We start from the raw sequence: 17,070 nt of genomic DNA, 5'->3' as shown, positions 1-17,070 counted from the left end.
CATAAAAATGTTGCTAATTTTCCTTTTTATGTCTAGGATATGGACAGATAATCCATTTTTCATTCATCGTATCAGCAATCAATCTCTTTCTCTTCCTTTCCCTCCATTTCTCATCTTGCTCAGAGTTTATCAATTTTGTTAATCTTTTCAAAAAATTAACTTTTACGCAGAACGGATTCTCCAGAGCCAAGCGCAGATGAGAGGCCCACGGAAGAGGGTAGGAAAGGTGGAGAGGCGGTGCGCGCTACACGGACTGGCGGGAGGGAGCCGGGGTGGAGGGGCAGCCCGCCAGCCAAGCAGAGGCCCCGAGTCTGGCTTGCAAAAGTGGAGGGGCTGGACGGAGTGTGTTCGGACAGCAAGCGGGACTTAACATCTGGAAGGTTATAAGCTAACAGCTCTGCTCAGAGAGCGGAGGGCTGGAGGACAATGGGAGGGAGAGTTGTTGGGCCCTGGATGACAGAGTGAAGCTTGGCGGGGAACAAAGGCACTTGCCAACGCCATCTCCCTTGCCCATCCCCCAGCCAAAATCCCAAAGGGAACCAGTTCCTGCCAGGGAACTTGCTTGCACCATGCAAACACCCAACGCTGTGCTTCTGCGGATCCATCCCTCCGGCGGCAGGTCTGACTCCCTCCCGCTGCCACAGGGCCCCTCCCAAAGTGGATCACCAAAGGAAAAGCGAGCTGAGCCTGCCCCTCCCACCCCTGTGCACCCTGCCGATCCACCCCAGCTAATACGCCAGATCCTCAGCACCACAAGCCTGGCAGTGTGCACGTAGCCCAGTCGGGCCATGCCACCCCAGTGAATCCCGCTCTTAGGAGAGGGGAAGAGAAGATACACACCAGTCTGACTGTGGCCCCAGAGGCGGGCTGGGGGCAGACATCAGGTCGGACTGCAACCCTGCCCACCAATGCAAGTTATTCAAGACAGCAGAGGGGAAGTGCCCTGCAGTTCCGCACCACTCCAGGGACTATCCAAAATGATGAAACAGAAGAATTCCCCTCAAAAGAATCTCCAGGAAATAACAACAGCTAACGAACTGTTCAAAAAGGATTTAAACAATATAACAGAAAGTGAATTTAGAATAATAGTCATAAAATTAATCGCTGGGCTTGAAAACAGTACAGAGGACAGCAGAGAATCTATTGCTACAGAGATCAAGGGACTAAGGAACAGCCAGGAGGAGGTAAAAAAGGCTATAAATGAGCTGCAAAATAAAATGGAGACAGCTCGGATTGAAGAGGCAGAAGAGAATAGGTAAACTAGAAGATAAAATTATGGAAAAAGAGGAAGCGGAGAAAAAGAGAGATAAAAAAATCCAGGAGTATGAGGGGAAAATTAGAGAACTAAGTGATGCACTAAAGAGAAATAATCTACGCATAATTGGTATTCCAGAGGAGGAAGAGAGAGGGAAAGGTGCTGAAGGTGTACTTGAAGAAATAATAGCTAAGAATTTCCCTGATCTGGGGAAGGAAAAAGGCATTGAAATCCAAGAGGCACAGAGAACTCCCTTCAGACGTAACTTGAATCGATCTTCTGCACGACATAGCATAGTGAAACTGGCAAAATATAAGGATAAAGAGAAAATTCTGAAAGCAGCTAGGGATAAATGTGCTCTAACATATAAAGGGAGACCAATAAGACTCGTGATGGATCTCTCTACTGAAACTTGGCAGGCCAGAAAGGAATGGCAGGAAATCTTCAATGCGATGAACAGAAAAATTATGCAGCTGAGAATCCTTTATCAGCAAATCTGTCATTTAGAATAGAGGGAGAGATAAAGGTCTTCCCAAACAAACAAAAACTGAAGGAATTCATCACCACTAAACCAGGCCTACAAGAGATCCTAAGGGGGATCCTGTGAGACAAAGTACCAGAGACATCACTACAAGCATGAAACCTACAGACATCACAATGACTCTAAACTCTTATCTTTCTATAATAACACTGAATGTAAATGGACTAAATGCGCCAACCAAAAGACATAGGGTATCGGAATGGATAAAAAAAAACAAGACCCATCTATTTGCTGTCTACAAGAGACTCATTTTAGACCTGAGGACACCTTCAGATTGAAAGTGAGGGGATGGAGAACTATTTATCATGCTACTGGAAGTGAAAAGAGAGCTGGAGTAGCCATACTTATATAAGACAAACTAGACTTTAAATTAAAGGCTGTAACAAGAGATGAAGAAGGACATTATATAATAGTTACAGGGTCTATCCATCAGGAAGAGCTAACAATTATAAATGTCTATGCGCTGAATACGGGAACCCCCAAATATATAAAACAAGTAATCACAAACATAAGCAACCTTATTGATAAGAATGTGGTAATTGCAGGGGGCTTTATCACCCCACTCACAGCAATGGATAGATCATCTAGACACAAGGTCAATAAAGAAACAAGGGCCCTGAATGATACATTGGATCAGATGGATTTGACAGATATATTTAGAACTCTGCATCCCAAAGCAACAGAATATACTTTCTTCTCGAGTGCACATGGAACATTCTCCAAGATAGATCACATACTGGGTCACAAAACAGCCCTTTATAAGTATACAAGAATTGAGATCATACCGTGCATACTTTCAGACCACAATGCTATGAAGCTTGAAATCAACCACAGGAAAAAGTCTGGAAAACCTCCAAAAGCATGGAGGTTAAAGAACACCCTACTAAAGAATGAATGGAGGGGCGCCTGGGTGGCTCAGTCGGTTAAGCGTCCAACTTCAGCCCGGGTCACGATCTCACGGTCCGTGAGTTCGAGCCCCGCGTCAGGCTCTGGGCTGATGGCTCAGAGCCTGGAGCCTGCTTCCGATTCTGTGTCTCCCTCTCTCTATGCCCCTCCCCCATTCATGCTCTATCTCTCTCTGTCTCAAAAATAAATAAACGTTAAAAAAAAAAACTAAAAAAAAAAAATAAAATCTTAAAAAAAAAAAAAAGAATGAATGGATCAACCAGGCAATTAGAGAAGAAATTTAAAAATACATGGAAACAAACAAAAATGAAAATACAACAATTCAAACGCTTTGGGATGCAGCGAAGGCAGTCCTGAGAGGAAAATACATTGCAATCCAGGCCTATCTCAAAACAAGAAAAATCCCAAATACAAAATCTAACAGAACACCTAAAGGAAATAGAAGCAGAACAGAAAAGACACCCTAAACCCAGAAGAAGAAGATAAATAATAAAGATCAGAGCAGAAATAAACAATATAGAATCTAAAAAAACTGTAGAGCAGATCAATGAAACCAAGAGTTGGTTTTTTGAAAAGATAAACAAAATTGATAAACCTCTAGCCATGCTTCTCAAAAATAAAAGGGAGATGACCCAAATAGATAAAATCATGAATGAAAATGGAATTATTACAACCAATCCCTCAGAAATACAAACAATTATCAGGGAATACTATGAAAAACTATATGCCAACAAACTGGACAACCTGAAAGAAATGGACAAATTTCTAAACACCCACACACTTCCAAAACTCAATCAGGAGGAAATAGAAAGCTTGAACAGACCCATAACCAGCGAAGAAATTGAATCAGTTATCAAAAATCTCCCAACAAATAAAGAGTCCAGGACCAGATGGCTTCCCAGGGGAGTTCTGCCAGATGTTTAACGCAGAGATAATACCTATCCTTCTCAAGCTATTCCAAGAAATAGAAAGGGAAGGAAAACTTCCAGACTCATTCTATGAAGCCAGTATTTCTTTGATTCCTAAACCAGACAGAGACCCAGTAAAAAAAGAGAACTATAGGCCAATATCCCTGATGAATATGGATGCAAAAATTCTCAATAAGATACTAGCAAATCGAATTCAACAGCATATAAAAATTATTCACCATGGTCAAGTGGGATTCATTCCTAGGATACAGGGCTGGTTCAACATTCGCAAATCAATCAACGTGATACATCACATTAATAAAAGAAGAGATAAGAACTATATGATTCTGTCAATCAATGCAGAAAAAGCATTTGACAAAATTCAGCATCCTTTCTTAATAAAAACCCTCGAGAAAGTCGGGATAGAAGAACATACTTAAACATCATAAAAGCCATTTATGAAAAGCCCACAGGTAACATCATCCTCAATGGGGAAAAACTGAGAGCTTTTCCCCTGAGATCAAGAACACAACAGGGATGTCCACTCTCACTGCTGTTAACATAGTGTTGGAAGTTCCAGCATCAGCAGACAACAAAAGGAAATCAAAGGCATCAAAATTGGCAAAGATGAAGTTAAGCTTTCACTTTTTGCAGATGACATATTATACATGGAAAATCCGATAGACTCCACCAAAAGTCTGCTAGAACTGTTACATGAATTCAGCAAAGTTGCAGGATACAAAATCAATGTACAGAAATCAGTTGCATTCTTATACACTAACAACGAAGCAACAGAAAGACAAATAAAGAAACTGATCCCATTCACAATTGCACCAAGAAGCGTAAAATACCTAGGAATAAATCTAACCAAAGATGTAAAAGATCTGTAAGCTGAAAACTATAGAAAGCTTATGAAGGAAATTGAAGAAGATACAAAGAAATGGAAAAACATTCCACGCTCATGGGTTGGAAGAATAAATATTGTCAAAATGTCAATACCACCCAAAGCTATATACACATTCAATGCAATCCCAATCAAAATTGCACCAGCATTCTTCTTGAAACTAGAACAAGGACTCTTAAAATTCATATGGAACCACAAAAGGCCCCAAATAGCCAAAGTAATTTTGAAGAAGACCAAAGCAGGAGGCATCACAATCCCAGACTTTAGTCTCTACTACAAAGCTATAATCATCAAGACAGCATGGTATTGGCACAAAAACAGACACATAGACCAATGGAATAGAATAGAAACCCCAGAACTAGACCCACAAATGTATGGCCAACGAGTCTTTGACAAAGCAGGAAAGAATATCCAATGGAAAAAAGACAGTCTCTTTAACAAATGGTGCTGGGAGAACTGGACAGCAACATGCAGAAGGTTGAAACTAGACCACTTTCTTACACCATTCACAAAAATAAACTCAAAATGGATAAAGGACCTGAATGTGAGACAGGAAACCATCAAAGCCCTAGAGGAGAAAGCAGGAAAAGACCTCTCTGACCTCAGCCACAGCAATTTCTTACTTGACACCTCCCCAAAGGCAAGGGAATTAAAGCAAAAATGAACTATTGGGACCTCATGAAGAAAAAAAGCTTCTGCACAGCAAAGGAAACAATCAACAAAACTAAAAGGCAACCAATGGAATGGGAAAAGATATTTGCAAATGACATATCGGACAAAGGGCTAGTATCCAAATCTATAAAGAGCTCACCAAACTCCACACCCAAAAAACAAATAATCCAGTGAAGAAATGGGCAGAAAACATGAATAGATACTTCTGTAAAGAAGACATCTGGATGGCCAACAGGCACATGAAAAAATGCTCAACGTCGCTCCTCATCAGGGAAATACAAATCAAAACCACACTCAGATATCACCTCACGCCAGTCAGAGTGGCCAAAATGAACAAATCAGGAGACTGTAGATGCTGGAGAGGATGTGGAGAAACGGGAACCCTCTTGCACTGTTGGTGGGAATGCAAACTGGTGCAGCCGCTCTGGAAAACAGTGTGGAGGTTCCTCAAGAAATTAAAAATAGACCTACCCTATGACCCAGCAGTAGCACTGCTAGGAATTTACCCAAGGGATACAGGAGTGCTGATGCATAGGGACACTTGTACCCCAATGTTTATAGCAGCACTCTCAACAATAGCCAAATTATGGAAAGAGCCTAAATGTCCATCAACTGATGAATGGATAAAGAAATTGTGGTTTATATACATAATGGAGTACTACGTGGCAATGAGAAAGAACGAAATATGGCCCTTTGTAGCAACGTGGACGGAACTGGAGAGTGTTATGCTAAGTGAAAGAAGCCATACAGAGAAAGACAGATACCATATGTTTTCACTCTTATGTGGATCCTGAGAAACTTAACAGGAACCCATGGGGGAGGGGAAGGAAAAAAAAAGGAGGTTAGAGTGGGAGAGAGCCAAAGCATAAGAGACTCTTAAAAACTGAGAACTGAGGGCTGATGGGGGGTGGGAGGGAGGGGAGAGTGGGTGATGGGTTTTGAAGAGGGCATCTTTTGGGATAAGCACTGGGTGTTGTATGGAAACCAATTTGACAATAAATTTCATATATGTAATAAAAAATAAAAAAATTAACTTTTACTTTTTTTCATTTTCTCTATTTTTGGGGTATCTTCTATTTCATTGATTCCTGCTATGTTTATTCTTTCCTTCCTTTTACTTGGGGAAAAATTTATTCTTCTTTTTCTAGATTCTTGAGGTAGAAACCTATCAATATTAAGCTTTCTTCATTCTAAAATTTAAAGTTACAAATTTGCAAGTCCTGCTTTAGTTTTACCCCACAAATTTCACTATTGTATATGCATTACCTTTTAAAATATTTTCTAATTTCTCTTGTGATTTATCCCTTGATAAATTAACTTGATGTTTAGAAATACATTAATTTCCAACATTTAGAGACTTACCTAGTATTTTATTAAAGCTCATTTCTTTTTTTAATTTAATTTTTTAAAATTTACATCCAAATTAGTTAGCATATAGTGCAACAATGATTTCAGGAGTAGATTCCTTAGTGGCTCTTACCCATTTAGCCAATCCCTCCTCCCACAACCCCTCCCGTAACCCTCAGTTTGTTCTCCATATTTATGAGTCTCTTCTGTTTTGTCCCTCTCCCTGTTTTTATATTATTTTTATTTCCCTTCCCTTATGTTCATCTGTTTTGTCTCTTAAAGTCCTCATAGGAGTGAAGTCATATGATTTTTGTCTTACTCTGACTAATTTCACTTAGCACAATACCCTCTGGTTCCATCCACGTAGCTGCAAATGGCAAGATTTCATTCTTTTTGATTGCTGAGTAATACTCCATTGTATAGATATACCATTTCTTCTTTAGCCATTCATCCATCGATGGACATTTGGGCTCTTTCCATACTTCGGCTATTGTTGATAGTGCTGCTATAAACATGAGGGTGCATGTGTCCCTTCGAAACAGCACACCTGTATCCTGTGGATAGATGCCTAGTAGTGCAATTGCTGGGTCGTAGGGTAGTCTATTTTTAGTTTTTTGAGGAACCTCCATACTGCTTTCCAGAGTGGCTACACCAGCTTTCATTCCCATATTAAAGCTCATTTCTAATTTAATTTTGTTATGGTCACAGAGCATACTTTAAGATTTCAGTCTTCTTAAATTTATGTATTGAGACTTGTTTTATGGCCTGTCATGTGGTCTATTTTGGCAATATGCCATGTACATTTGAAAATATTATATACTCTGCAGTTGTTGTGTATAATGTTTTATGTCAGTTAGGTCCATGTGGCTGTAAGTGTTGTTCAGACTTCAATAACCTTTCTGATTTTATTTTTTGTGTTTCATTGTTCTTGCAGGGACTGAGAGGAATGTTAAAATGCCCAAGCATTATTTCTCTCTTTCAGTTTTTGTTTCATGTATGAAGTTTATACAGAGCTCTAATTATAATGCCTTCTTGCTATACTGACCTTTTCATCACTTATGAAATCTTTGCTTCCAGTAACGCTCCATGTTTTGAAGTCTATTTTTTTCAGATGTTATATCTTATGCTTACTGTTTTTCCATGCCATATCATTTTCCCATTCTTTCATTTTTAGTCTTTTGTTGTCTATTTAAATATTTCTTTTAAAAAAACTTTTATGTGTTTATTTTATTTTGAGAGAGACAGAGCAGGAGCAGCGGAGGGGCAGAGAGAGAGGGAGACACAGAATTTGAAGCAGGCTTCAGGCTCCGAGCTGTCAGCACAGAACCTGACGTGGAGCTTAAACTCACTGATGGTGAGATCATGACCTGAGCCGAAGTCAGACGCTTAACTGAGTCACCCAGGCGCCCCTTAAATATTTCTTTTGTAGACAACATATGGTTAGGTCCTGCTTTTTTCTATCCAGCCTGACAATCTCTACTTCGATGTATCTGCTCCATTTATATTTTATGTAATTAATAAATGGTTGGAATTAAGACTATCATGTGTCAACTTGTTTTCTGTTTGTTTTGTCTGTTATTTTACTTCCTTTGGTCTCTTCTTCCTGAATCTATCTGCTATAAGATATTCTCCTGATGATTTTGAATAAGTAAGCTGCCATGTTGTCAGAGGGCCATATGGCTGCGACCTGAAGGTGGACTCTAGGAACTCAGAGCAAACCCTGCCAACAGTCATCAAGGAAACAGAAACAACTTCAGTTCTACCACTTACAATTCAGTAAGGAATTAAATTCTTCCAACAACTAGTCTCAGATGAGATTGTAGTCTAGGCTGATACCTTGATTTTAGCCTGGGAGACTCTTAAGTAGAGGACCCTATTAATCCATGCCTGAACCCATGGCCCACAGAAACTGTGAGATGATAAATTTGTATTATTTTAAGCTGCTAGGTTTGCAGCAATTTGTTACACGGCAATAAAAAACTAATATATACAGAAATAGAATCTACTCAAGAGGAAGCAGAGAAATTAATAGGCTACAAATAACAACAAACAGAGTCTCAGCAACCAATGGGATAATATCAAACTTTCTCATATCTATGTAATCGGGAACCCCAGAAGAGGGTAGGAGCAAGAAAATATTTGAAAAAATGAAGACTGAAAATGTATCAATTTGATGAAAATTATACTGACTGATCTAAAAGTTCAGCGAACCCCAAGCAGGATAGACACACACATACTCATATACAACAAAGTAAACCATAATCAAATTATTGAAAACCAGTAATAAAAAGAACAATCTTAAAAAGCAGCTAGAGAAAAAGGACGTATTACAAGTAGAGGAACAAAGATAAAACGGAAGACTTTTTTTTTTTTTTTTTTTGGTAAGACCTTTCATGAGAAACTATATGAGGCAGAAGACAAAGGACTGACTTCTTTACAGTGTTGAAAAATACATCCTAAAGCTAGAAAGATGAATGCCTTATGGTGGCAGCAGCAGTTGCACCAGTACATGCCCATCCTGGAGGTTGTTGTGGTGCAAGATGTGATACTGTACTTAGTGTCTGGGGTTCTATTCTCTTCAGCCCCAGTGGATCTGGGCTGTGGTTTTGGTTTCAGTCTTCCCTGTACCTTCCCTGATTCTAAACTTGGTCCTGTACCTTCTAGGTATCTCTTGGAGGCACCCAAACAGCCTTTCAATACATTTTTTTTCTGCTTAGATCAGGCAAAATTGGTTTCTGTAACAGACAACTAAAAACTTAAAAAAAAAAAAAACAAGAAAAATTCTTAATTTTTTATTCACCTTATTTTCTTATCATCATTTCAACATGGTAGGGAGTTGGGGTCAATTTAACTAAGTAATTTTTCCTTCATTCATACTTATACATTCTTTGAATTTTCCTTCAAAACTTTCTCTCCCATCCATACTTTCATCATCATTTTCATGTGTTGTTGTTGTTGTTTTTTCCAATTCCTGGCTCTATTACTGTTTTGGGCTACATTTTGGGCCCCTCAAGTTCACATGTGGAAGCCCCAAACCCCAGTATTTCAGAACTGGACTATATTTGGAAATAGGGCCTTTAAAGAAGTGATTAAAATCAGGCCTAATCCAATATGATTGGAGAAAAGAAAATGTGGACACAGAAAGGCACTGAGTGTACGTGTGCACACAGAGATAAGGCTGTATGAGGACACAGCAGGAAGATGGCTACCTGCAAGCCAAGGAGAGAGGCCTCAGAAGAAACCAAACCTGCTCACACATTGATCTTGGCCTTTTAGGCTCTAGAACTGAGAATATAAATTTCTGTTGTGTAAGCCATCCAAATTGTGGTATTTAGTTATAGCAGTCCCAGTTTACTAATACAACTACTGAAAATCATAAGGTAGCTAGAATAAAGCCTTCAGACTTATTAACAGTCAGCAGAGTGATCTTAAAATCCATATAACTCAAAAATTACTTAAGATCTTTCTGAGATCTAAGAGGTTTGGGTGAACTTAGTTTGATCCTTCAGTTTCACAGTATTAAAGACGATTGCCCTCCACTTAATTTATTCAGGTTTCTGAACTTATTTTTTCATGGTCCCTGTGGATCCATTCCTGCAACTCTTAAAGTATTCTATCAGTTCAACCCTCTGCCAGCTGGTGCACGGTGTTTCAGGATCTTCACCACTATCCACAAGAAATTAAATTAATTCATGATTCTGTGACTGTACCAACTTTACCTAAGGCTCCAGGAACTGTGGAAGAAAACTGTATTGTGTATTGCACAGTCCTTTGCCTCCAATTGGCTTCTCCTTTGACATTGCACTGGGCTTTCCAACCAGTTACTCGCTGTGTTATTATCCCCACAACCTCCTGAAAAATAAAATCTAGCTTCCCTTCCCCTTACTGGGCCTATCTCACTTCCTCAGTCCCTGAGTTATTCTTCTAAATAAGAGTTATTCTGTTATTCTATCCCTTTACACAGAAATCTAAGCATATTGCTCCCTTGTTCAAAGCTCATTTGCCATCTCTTGATTACTTATATGCAGAGCCTAGACTCTAGTCCAGCATTTCAGGATTTCTGCAGTTTTCTCCCTCCACCCTCCAACATACATCACCCACAACTGAAGGCCCATAAAACACATTCATCTCTCACCAGCATGGCAGATGCTATGGTAGCTGGACCTTGGTGCCTGGACCAATGGTGTCAACCGCTCTACTTTTGCTTCATTCCTCACTGTTCTTTGGGTGTCAGCCCTCCCTTCCCTTGGGCCACCTCCATAGACAGCTTTCAGTTATCTTCAGCCATTCTCAGAATGCCTGGCACAAAGGGGGTACTCAATAACTGTGTGATGAATTAATATATGAACAAGTGAACAAATAAACACCCATGCTCAAAATCTTCCAAGAGGCCTCACTGCCAAAGGATAAAGTCCAAAATGAAGCCTGATGTCAAGGGCTTTCCAGCCTATATTTCCCAACTTATCCCTGGTCCCCACCTCCCACTTTCCACAGACTCTCTCAGTTCTTGTCAGAGACATGAAAAGCAGGCCCCACATCCTGGAGGCAACGGGTAAGGATGAAGAGACAGGAGAAGGCTAAGCCTCTGACTTTACCTGTATGAATGCTGTTACCGAACATTTCTTTTTTGCTCTCTCTCCACCTAGAAGGAAACAGACCACCCATGAGTCTCACAGGCCTCTTCCAAAAAAGACAATAATCCAAGGCAATAGGCAGAAAAGAAACATTATCCAAATTCTCACTTAAGTACAGGGTTTATACTTTCTTCTTTAAAGGATAACTCACAAATGAAGAAATGATGGGCATGATGAGGTCAAACAACTATGGACTCCTCTAGCTAAAATTCTGCTACCTGGATGTTCCCTTTCCCACCTTGAATCTTGCAATCCTATAGCATTTGCCCTGCAAGGATTCTCAAATGTCATCTTGGACAGATAATAAGACTATAGCCTAGAAAGAAGCAGTTCACCCAGCAACTGAGGACCATAACCAGGGCTACAACCCGGGCTTCCCAGTTTGTGAACCTGCTTTGTTTCATGGAAGGTGGGAAGTTGAGGCACTTGTTCTGTACAACCTTCAACCCTTGTCCTTTTCTAACTGGTCTATAATGAAACTGTAGTAACAGGATTTGACTAGGCTTCAGTGAGAGTCCATATCCTTAGAATATCGTCCTGTGTTGAGGTGGCAGAAAGGGTGTGAGGAGCTACAGGCAGCATGAGAAGAAATGACAGGTTCAAATTACAAACACTGTCTTCCTGAGAGCCTGCAACGTGGAATTACAGGAAGAGTCTAAGTGTTTTTTTTCTGAACTTTACATAAGAACTACTTACACTTTTATCTTGGGAAAATTCATTTAAAATAGCAACTATATGCTTACCAATGAAAATAAAATATGGCAAAAATGAGAACTGCAGAAACACTATCCATGAGAAGCCACATGAACATATAGTAACCTGGTGTCTGCAAAACAGAAAACAAAACAGTTTAAAAAACTACAGTTGGAAAGGATTTCAGATCACATGGGCCAAGTCCTATGCTCTCCTGCCAGGGTTTGGGGAAGAGCAGGGGAAAGGCTGAGCAGGTAAAGAAACTTTGACTGATGTGGTGGTCTCAAACACAGAGAGTACCTGCCGATATCCTAACAATCACCCCTTAGATGTGCAGGGGACTCTACACGGGACAAAGAGAAGAATAGAGAAGTCACATAGCAAGTCTATTCTGGACCCAGGACTCCATAGCTCAAGTTTCTTGACTTCTACCCCTCTGTGTTTTCATAGTACTGCTTCCCAAATCTGGCTGCACATCCAAGCATACCTGGACACCTTTGAGTACTACAGGGTCCTAGGTCTCACTACATATCTCAGAAACTACCATTTCTGCATTTTCATCTGCTTCTTGGATGATGCTGAAGCAACTGGACTGTGAGCTAGAGTCTAGGAATTTTTGTTCTAAATCATCATGTTTCAAATAAGTATGCTGAAATTAGAACTCCCCCTTAGCTAATGTGCCCCCTTCTCCATGCTCCTTGCCTGAATCACCCATTACCCAGAGCTCCATCTCCTTGGTCCTCTTGTGTGAGTTTTGTAATTCCCTGATTTGATCCTCCCTTTCCAACTCCATTGTTCCCTCTCTGTTGGGTCTGGGACTTTTTTTTCTTGAGCCATTCGTCACCTTATCCCAGGGTCTTTCTGTGGAGTGAATACTAACATTAATAATGACAGTAACACTAATGGTCATGATGACAACAACTAACAATTAATTAATTAGCATCATAAGAGCTAAGGAAGTATTCTAAGCACTTTAAAGGTGTTTTCACACTTCATCCTCACCACAGCCCACTAAACAGGTACAGTAGAAAACATTTAACCAACTTCCACTAAACCCAGGCTCTTAATCCCCTCTGGGAAACTGACTGATAGCTTGGTCTGCTACAGAATGCCCACCAGGTGAGCTGTCCATTTACTAAGAATCAGTCGTTCTTGGGGCGCCTGAGTGGCTCAGTTGGTTAAGTGTCCAACTCTTGATTTTGGCTCAGGTCACGATCTCCCAGTTCATGGGATCGAGTCCTGCGTCTGGCTCTGCTGACAGCTTGGAGCCTGCTTGGGATTCTCTCTCTCTGTCCCTCCCCTGCTGTTGTCTGTCTGTCTGTCTGTCTGTCTCTCTCTCTCTCTCTCCCTCTCCCTCTGTCTCCCTCTCAAAATAAATAAACCTTAAAAAAATCCTTAAAAAGAATCAGTCGTTCTTTCTCCTTAAATGGCTTAGAACAGTTGTACTTGTTATAACTGTGCAGTGTAATTAAATGTCACTTAAATCTAAGTGAAAAAGAAGTATATCATTTTTTAAGAAAACTAAGCCAATGCTTTGAAAATCTCAATGAAGAAAGAACAGGTCATTAAAAAATAAACTGCAACTGAATGAGGTGTGAGTGAAACACTGTGAGAGACTAGGGTAAAAGGATTATGAAAATCTGGGTAAATCCCTCATTCAGACTGTTTCTCCCAATGACTTTGTTGTTTAAAGAAACAAAACTTAGAGGTCATAGCTGGTTTATTCAGCTGTTTAAATAAGCAAGTGAATACAGTATTCAATCAGCTAAAGTAACCTCAAAGACCTTGACTCTCTGTTACAAGGTAAATGAATATTTTAAATTAAAATAAAATGTGTGAAGTATGTATGTGACAGATTGTTTATAAATATGACCACAACATTCCTCCCAAAATGCAGGTCTGTGTGCAATGTGATTTTGCTGTTCCTCCTCATCAAGAAATGAAGTCTATTTCTCCACTATTCCACCTTGAATCTAGACTTGGCCATGTAATTTTCTTTGGCCAACGGAACATTAGCAAATATCACACCTAAAAAATCCTGAAAACTGCATGTGCATTAGGGCCTGACCTCTCTTGCAGCTGGGAATCCACTGCCACCAGGTGAACATGCTCAAGCTGGCCTCCTTGAGGATGACTGACAACATGAACAGAGACATCAGTCATCCCAGGTAAGACACTAGACATAAGAATGCGGCCATCCTAGACCAAGCTGGCTCAGACCAGAAGACCATTAAGCTATCATAAAGGATATAACAAAAAAATATTTGTTTGAGGCACTACATTTTAGCTGTCTGTTTTTAAGTAGTAAAGGCTGATCGACTGTGAAATAGATAGATAGATAGATAGATAGATAGATAGATAAATTTCCCACTTTAACTTTTTCAATTAACAGACCAGTGATCAGACTAGACTATGGTGGATAAAAATACTTCTGTTGTACTATCATTATCCCTATTTTACTAATAAATAAACTGAGGCACAGACAGGTTAACTAACATTTCCAAATTTACACAGTAAGTGGTAGAGCCAAGATTTGGATTTTCCTGAACAAAGAGGTGACGGGTCCTTTAAAAAAAGCCAGGCATAGGAGAAAGGCATAAAAGAAAACTTTATCGTTTTTGAATTTTGAATCACATGAATTTATTATCAATTCAAATAGTATTAGTTCAAGTATTAAAATAAAAAGCTTTATTTAATAAAACTTCATTTAATATATGGAAAGGGACAACTTTGAAACATTACCGACTTAGGGGATAGGATTACGGAGTGGGGTGTTGCTTTCTGATTAATGTATTTTTGTAATGATTAAATTTCATATAATTAACAGATTTACTTTGTAATCAATTTTTTAAAAGAAAATGTTAGAAAAACATATAGTACACATATGAAGGAAAATTATACAAGGACAGACAAGTAGCAAGGCTTCACCTATGCCAAGGGACCTGCCATCCAAGGTTTCCTTCAGGGTCATCTCCAGAAAGTTGCCCAAGCTACCAAGAAATAAGGTGTCAGTAATTTTACACAGCTACCAGAAGGCCTCAATGCAGTCCGGCTCCATGAGATTGTGACCTTGACCCTGATCTCCTTTCTTCTGGTTGTGACCCTAAACAAGGGCTAGTGAGGCTGGAGGTGTGGACAAGGCAACATGAAATAATTCTTCTCCTCAGTTAGGCTTCTATGCCTAAAGGTTTACCTTTCAAGGCAACTTGGAGTCTGGGTTTTTACTCTCAACTGGACACTTTTATTCTGAATTGAGTCTTTTTGGTGACTGAAAGTAAAATTTAAAAATCACCTAAGAGTGACTAGAAAAGTTATGGGACTGGAGTAAGATTTCATTCAGGAGCAGGGAAAGCCTACCTCACAGAGCAGTTTAAAGAGTCAATGGAGAGAAATTAAGCTGTTTTCTCTCGTACACTATTGTGTTCCACTCAGTCAACCTACTGTACACAGGTAAGAAAAACAAGCTCTGCAGCAGTTAACTGGTTAGCCAGGGCTGTTTCCACAAATAGTAAGCAATAGGATTTAGCTGGGATTATAACCCAAGTATTCAGGTCCCCAAACCTCTGGCAATAAGCAGTAGCAGGGCTAGGATGGGGCAATTAAGCTAGGTGGCTGGACAATGGTTCTCCTTTTCAGAAGGATTTTGTTCAGGACATACAGGTTTTTTCCTACAGCCACTGTCACTATCACTGCATCTAGAAAGGTGGGGCTACAGTAACAAAACTCTGGAGTCAGACCTCATTTTGAATCTTGCATCATGCAACCATGTCCAAGAATCTTAATATCTGAAAACTTGTTTCTTCATAGAGATAATGAAAGTGAGTAACTCAGAGGGACAAATTACATACTGCATGAAAAACACACTGTGAAGATTTGGTAAACAGCAATTATTATAACAATACTAATTTCTCCCTACAAATCAAAGAAGGATCTGGGTGAGAGAAGGGAGAATGCCTCATCTCCAATATCATAGAACTTTCTGCTTTTAAGTAGCTCCCCAGGTGTCTGCACAGTGGACAATGTAGGTGTGGGGTAAGGGACTTAGACTCCTACTGTAACAGACTTGGAAGAACAATCTGGACAACCAGCTCACCATGAAGAAGTAAGGGTGATTTAGCTGACTCAGGGTCTGAATGTTGTCTGTGGTCACTGAGTGAATCCTGGAGCACCAGGCCAGTGAGTAGAGCCAAGGCTCATTGACGACATATAAATTGATGTTGATGTTAGCTGCTTTATAATCTCTGGAATAAAAACAGAACCCACAGGTGATTTAGTCTGAATCTAGACTTAATCTCACTTTCCTCATCTAAAAGGGTAACAGCCACCATGTTTGTGAGAGGCTGTTACCTAAAATACTAGAAGCAGCTGGTCCTGTAGCAACTTATGACATGCTACGCAGAATGGGTTCATGTTGCAATAAGGTAAAGGACTGGATTTAATACCTCTGCTCCTATACCAACAATGGTGTATTGGTAAACTGGATATCCTAAGGAAAAAAAAGAAAAACTAGGGAAAAAAGAGAAAGCACTATTTGTAGCATTTGCCAATTTCCATGGTATAAATACTCCTACCATAGTCAATTTCAAGCTACCACTAGTAAAACAGATTTGCAAAGTTTCTAACTATTTAATAACTGGCTTCCATGAGCTGGCATAAACCAGCTCCAGCACATGACTGTATAGCAACTCTACTTACTTTCATCAGAGTACTTACCACATTCTATTTATCTGCTTTCCTATTAGTCTTCTTTACTTGACTATAATCAAATTAAAAGTAGAGGCTGTGTATTATTCATTTTTGTATATCCATTACTTAGCATAATACCTGCCTTCATAAATGGTAAATGAAGGACTGAAGAAATAAATTTAAATATTATTTACATTTCAAATGTAAAAAAATTTTACAAGTCTTGAGTAGAGGGAATGAAACCAAATGTTTCCCAGTAAACAAAATATCAGCAGATACTTGTGCATTCTTTATAGAGAAAAGAAGAAAATAAGTATTGGAATACCTAGCAATTCTGGTCAAGTTGTCATTTTCAGGGATTTAAATTTCTCACAAAATACACCATGTAAATGGCTTCAAGAACTGTTTTAATTTTTTTAAATATAATTTACCATCAAGTCAGCTAAATTGGCAGAATAAATAAAAACATATGATCCAACTATATGCTGTCTTCAAGAAACTCATTTTAGACCCAAAGATACAGA

General features: G+C 39.5%; 1 protein-coding gene across 1 annotated transcript in view; it reads right to left on the bottom strand.

Annotated features, from left to right (window-relative positions):
- Positions 1 to 17,070, bottom strand: part of GDPD4 (glycerophosphodiester phosphodiesterase domain containing 4) — a 137,156-nt gene that overhangs the window by 8,967 nt on the left and 111,119 nt on the right. Inside the window, exons 13-15 of the mRNA XM_047072489.1 lie at positions 15,954 to 16,101; positions 11,911 to 11,993; positions 11,129 to 11,175 (exon numbers count right to left, since the gene is read on the bottom strand). Of these exons, the coding sequence (XP_046928445.1) occupies positions 11,129 to 11,175; positions 11,911 to 11,993; positions 15,954 to 16,101 (278 nt within the window). The remainder of the gene's footprint in view (positions 1 to 11,128; positions 11,176 to 11,910; positions 11,994 to 15,953; positions 16,102 to 17,070) is intronic.

The sequence above is a fragment of the Lynx rufus genome, unplaced genomic scaffold, assembly GCF_022079265.1.
Source record: "Lynx rufus isolate CCGP_SWC_20201006 ecotype Redwood Valley unplaced genomic scaffold, mLynRuf1.p SCAF_9, whole genome shotgun sequence".
NCBI classification, from domain to species: domain Eukaryota; kingdom Metazoa; phylum Chordata; class Mammalia; order Carnivora; family Felidae; genus Lynx; species Lynx rufus.
The sequence above is the reverse complement of the archived record's forward strand: the minus strand, read 5'-3'. Positions and strand labels throughout refer to the sequence as shown.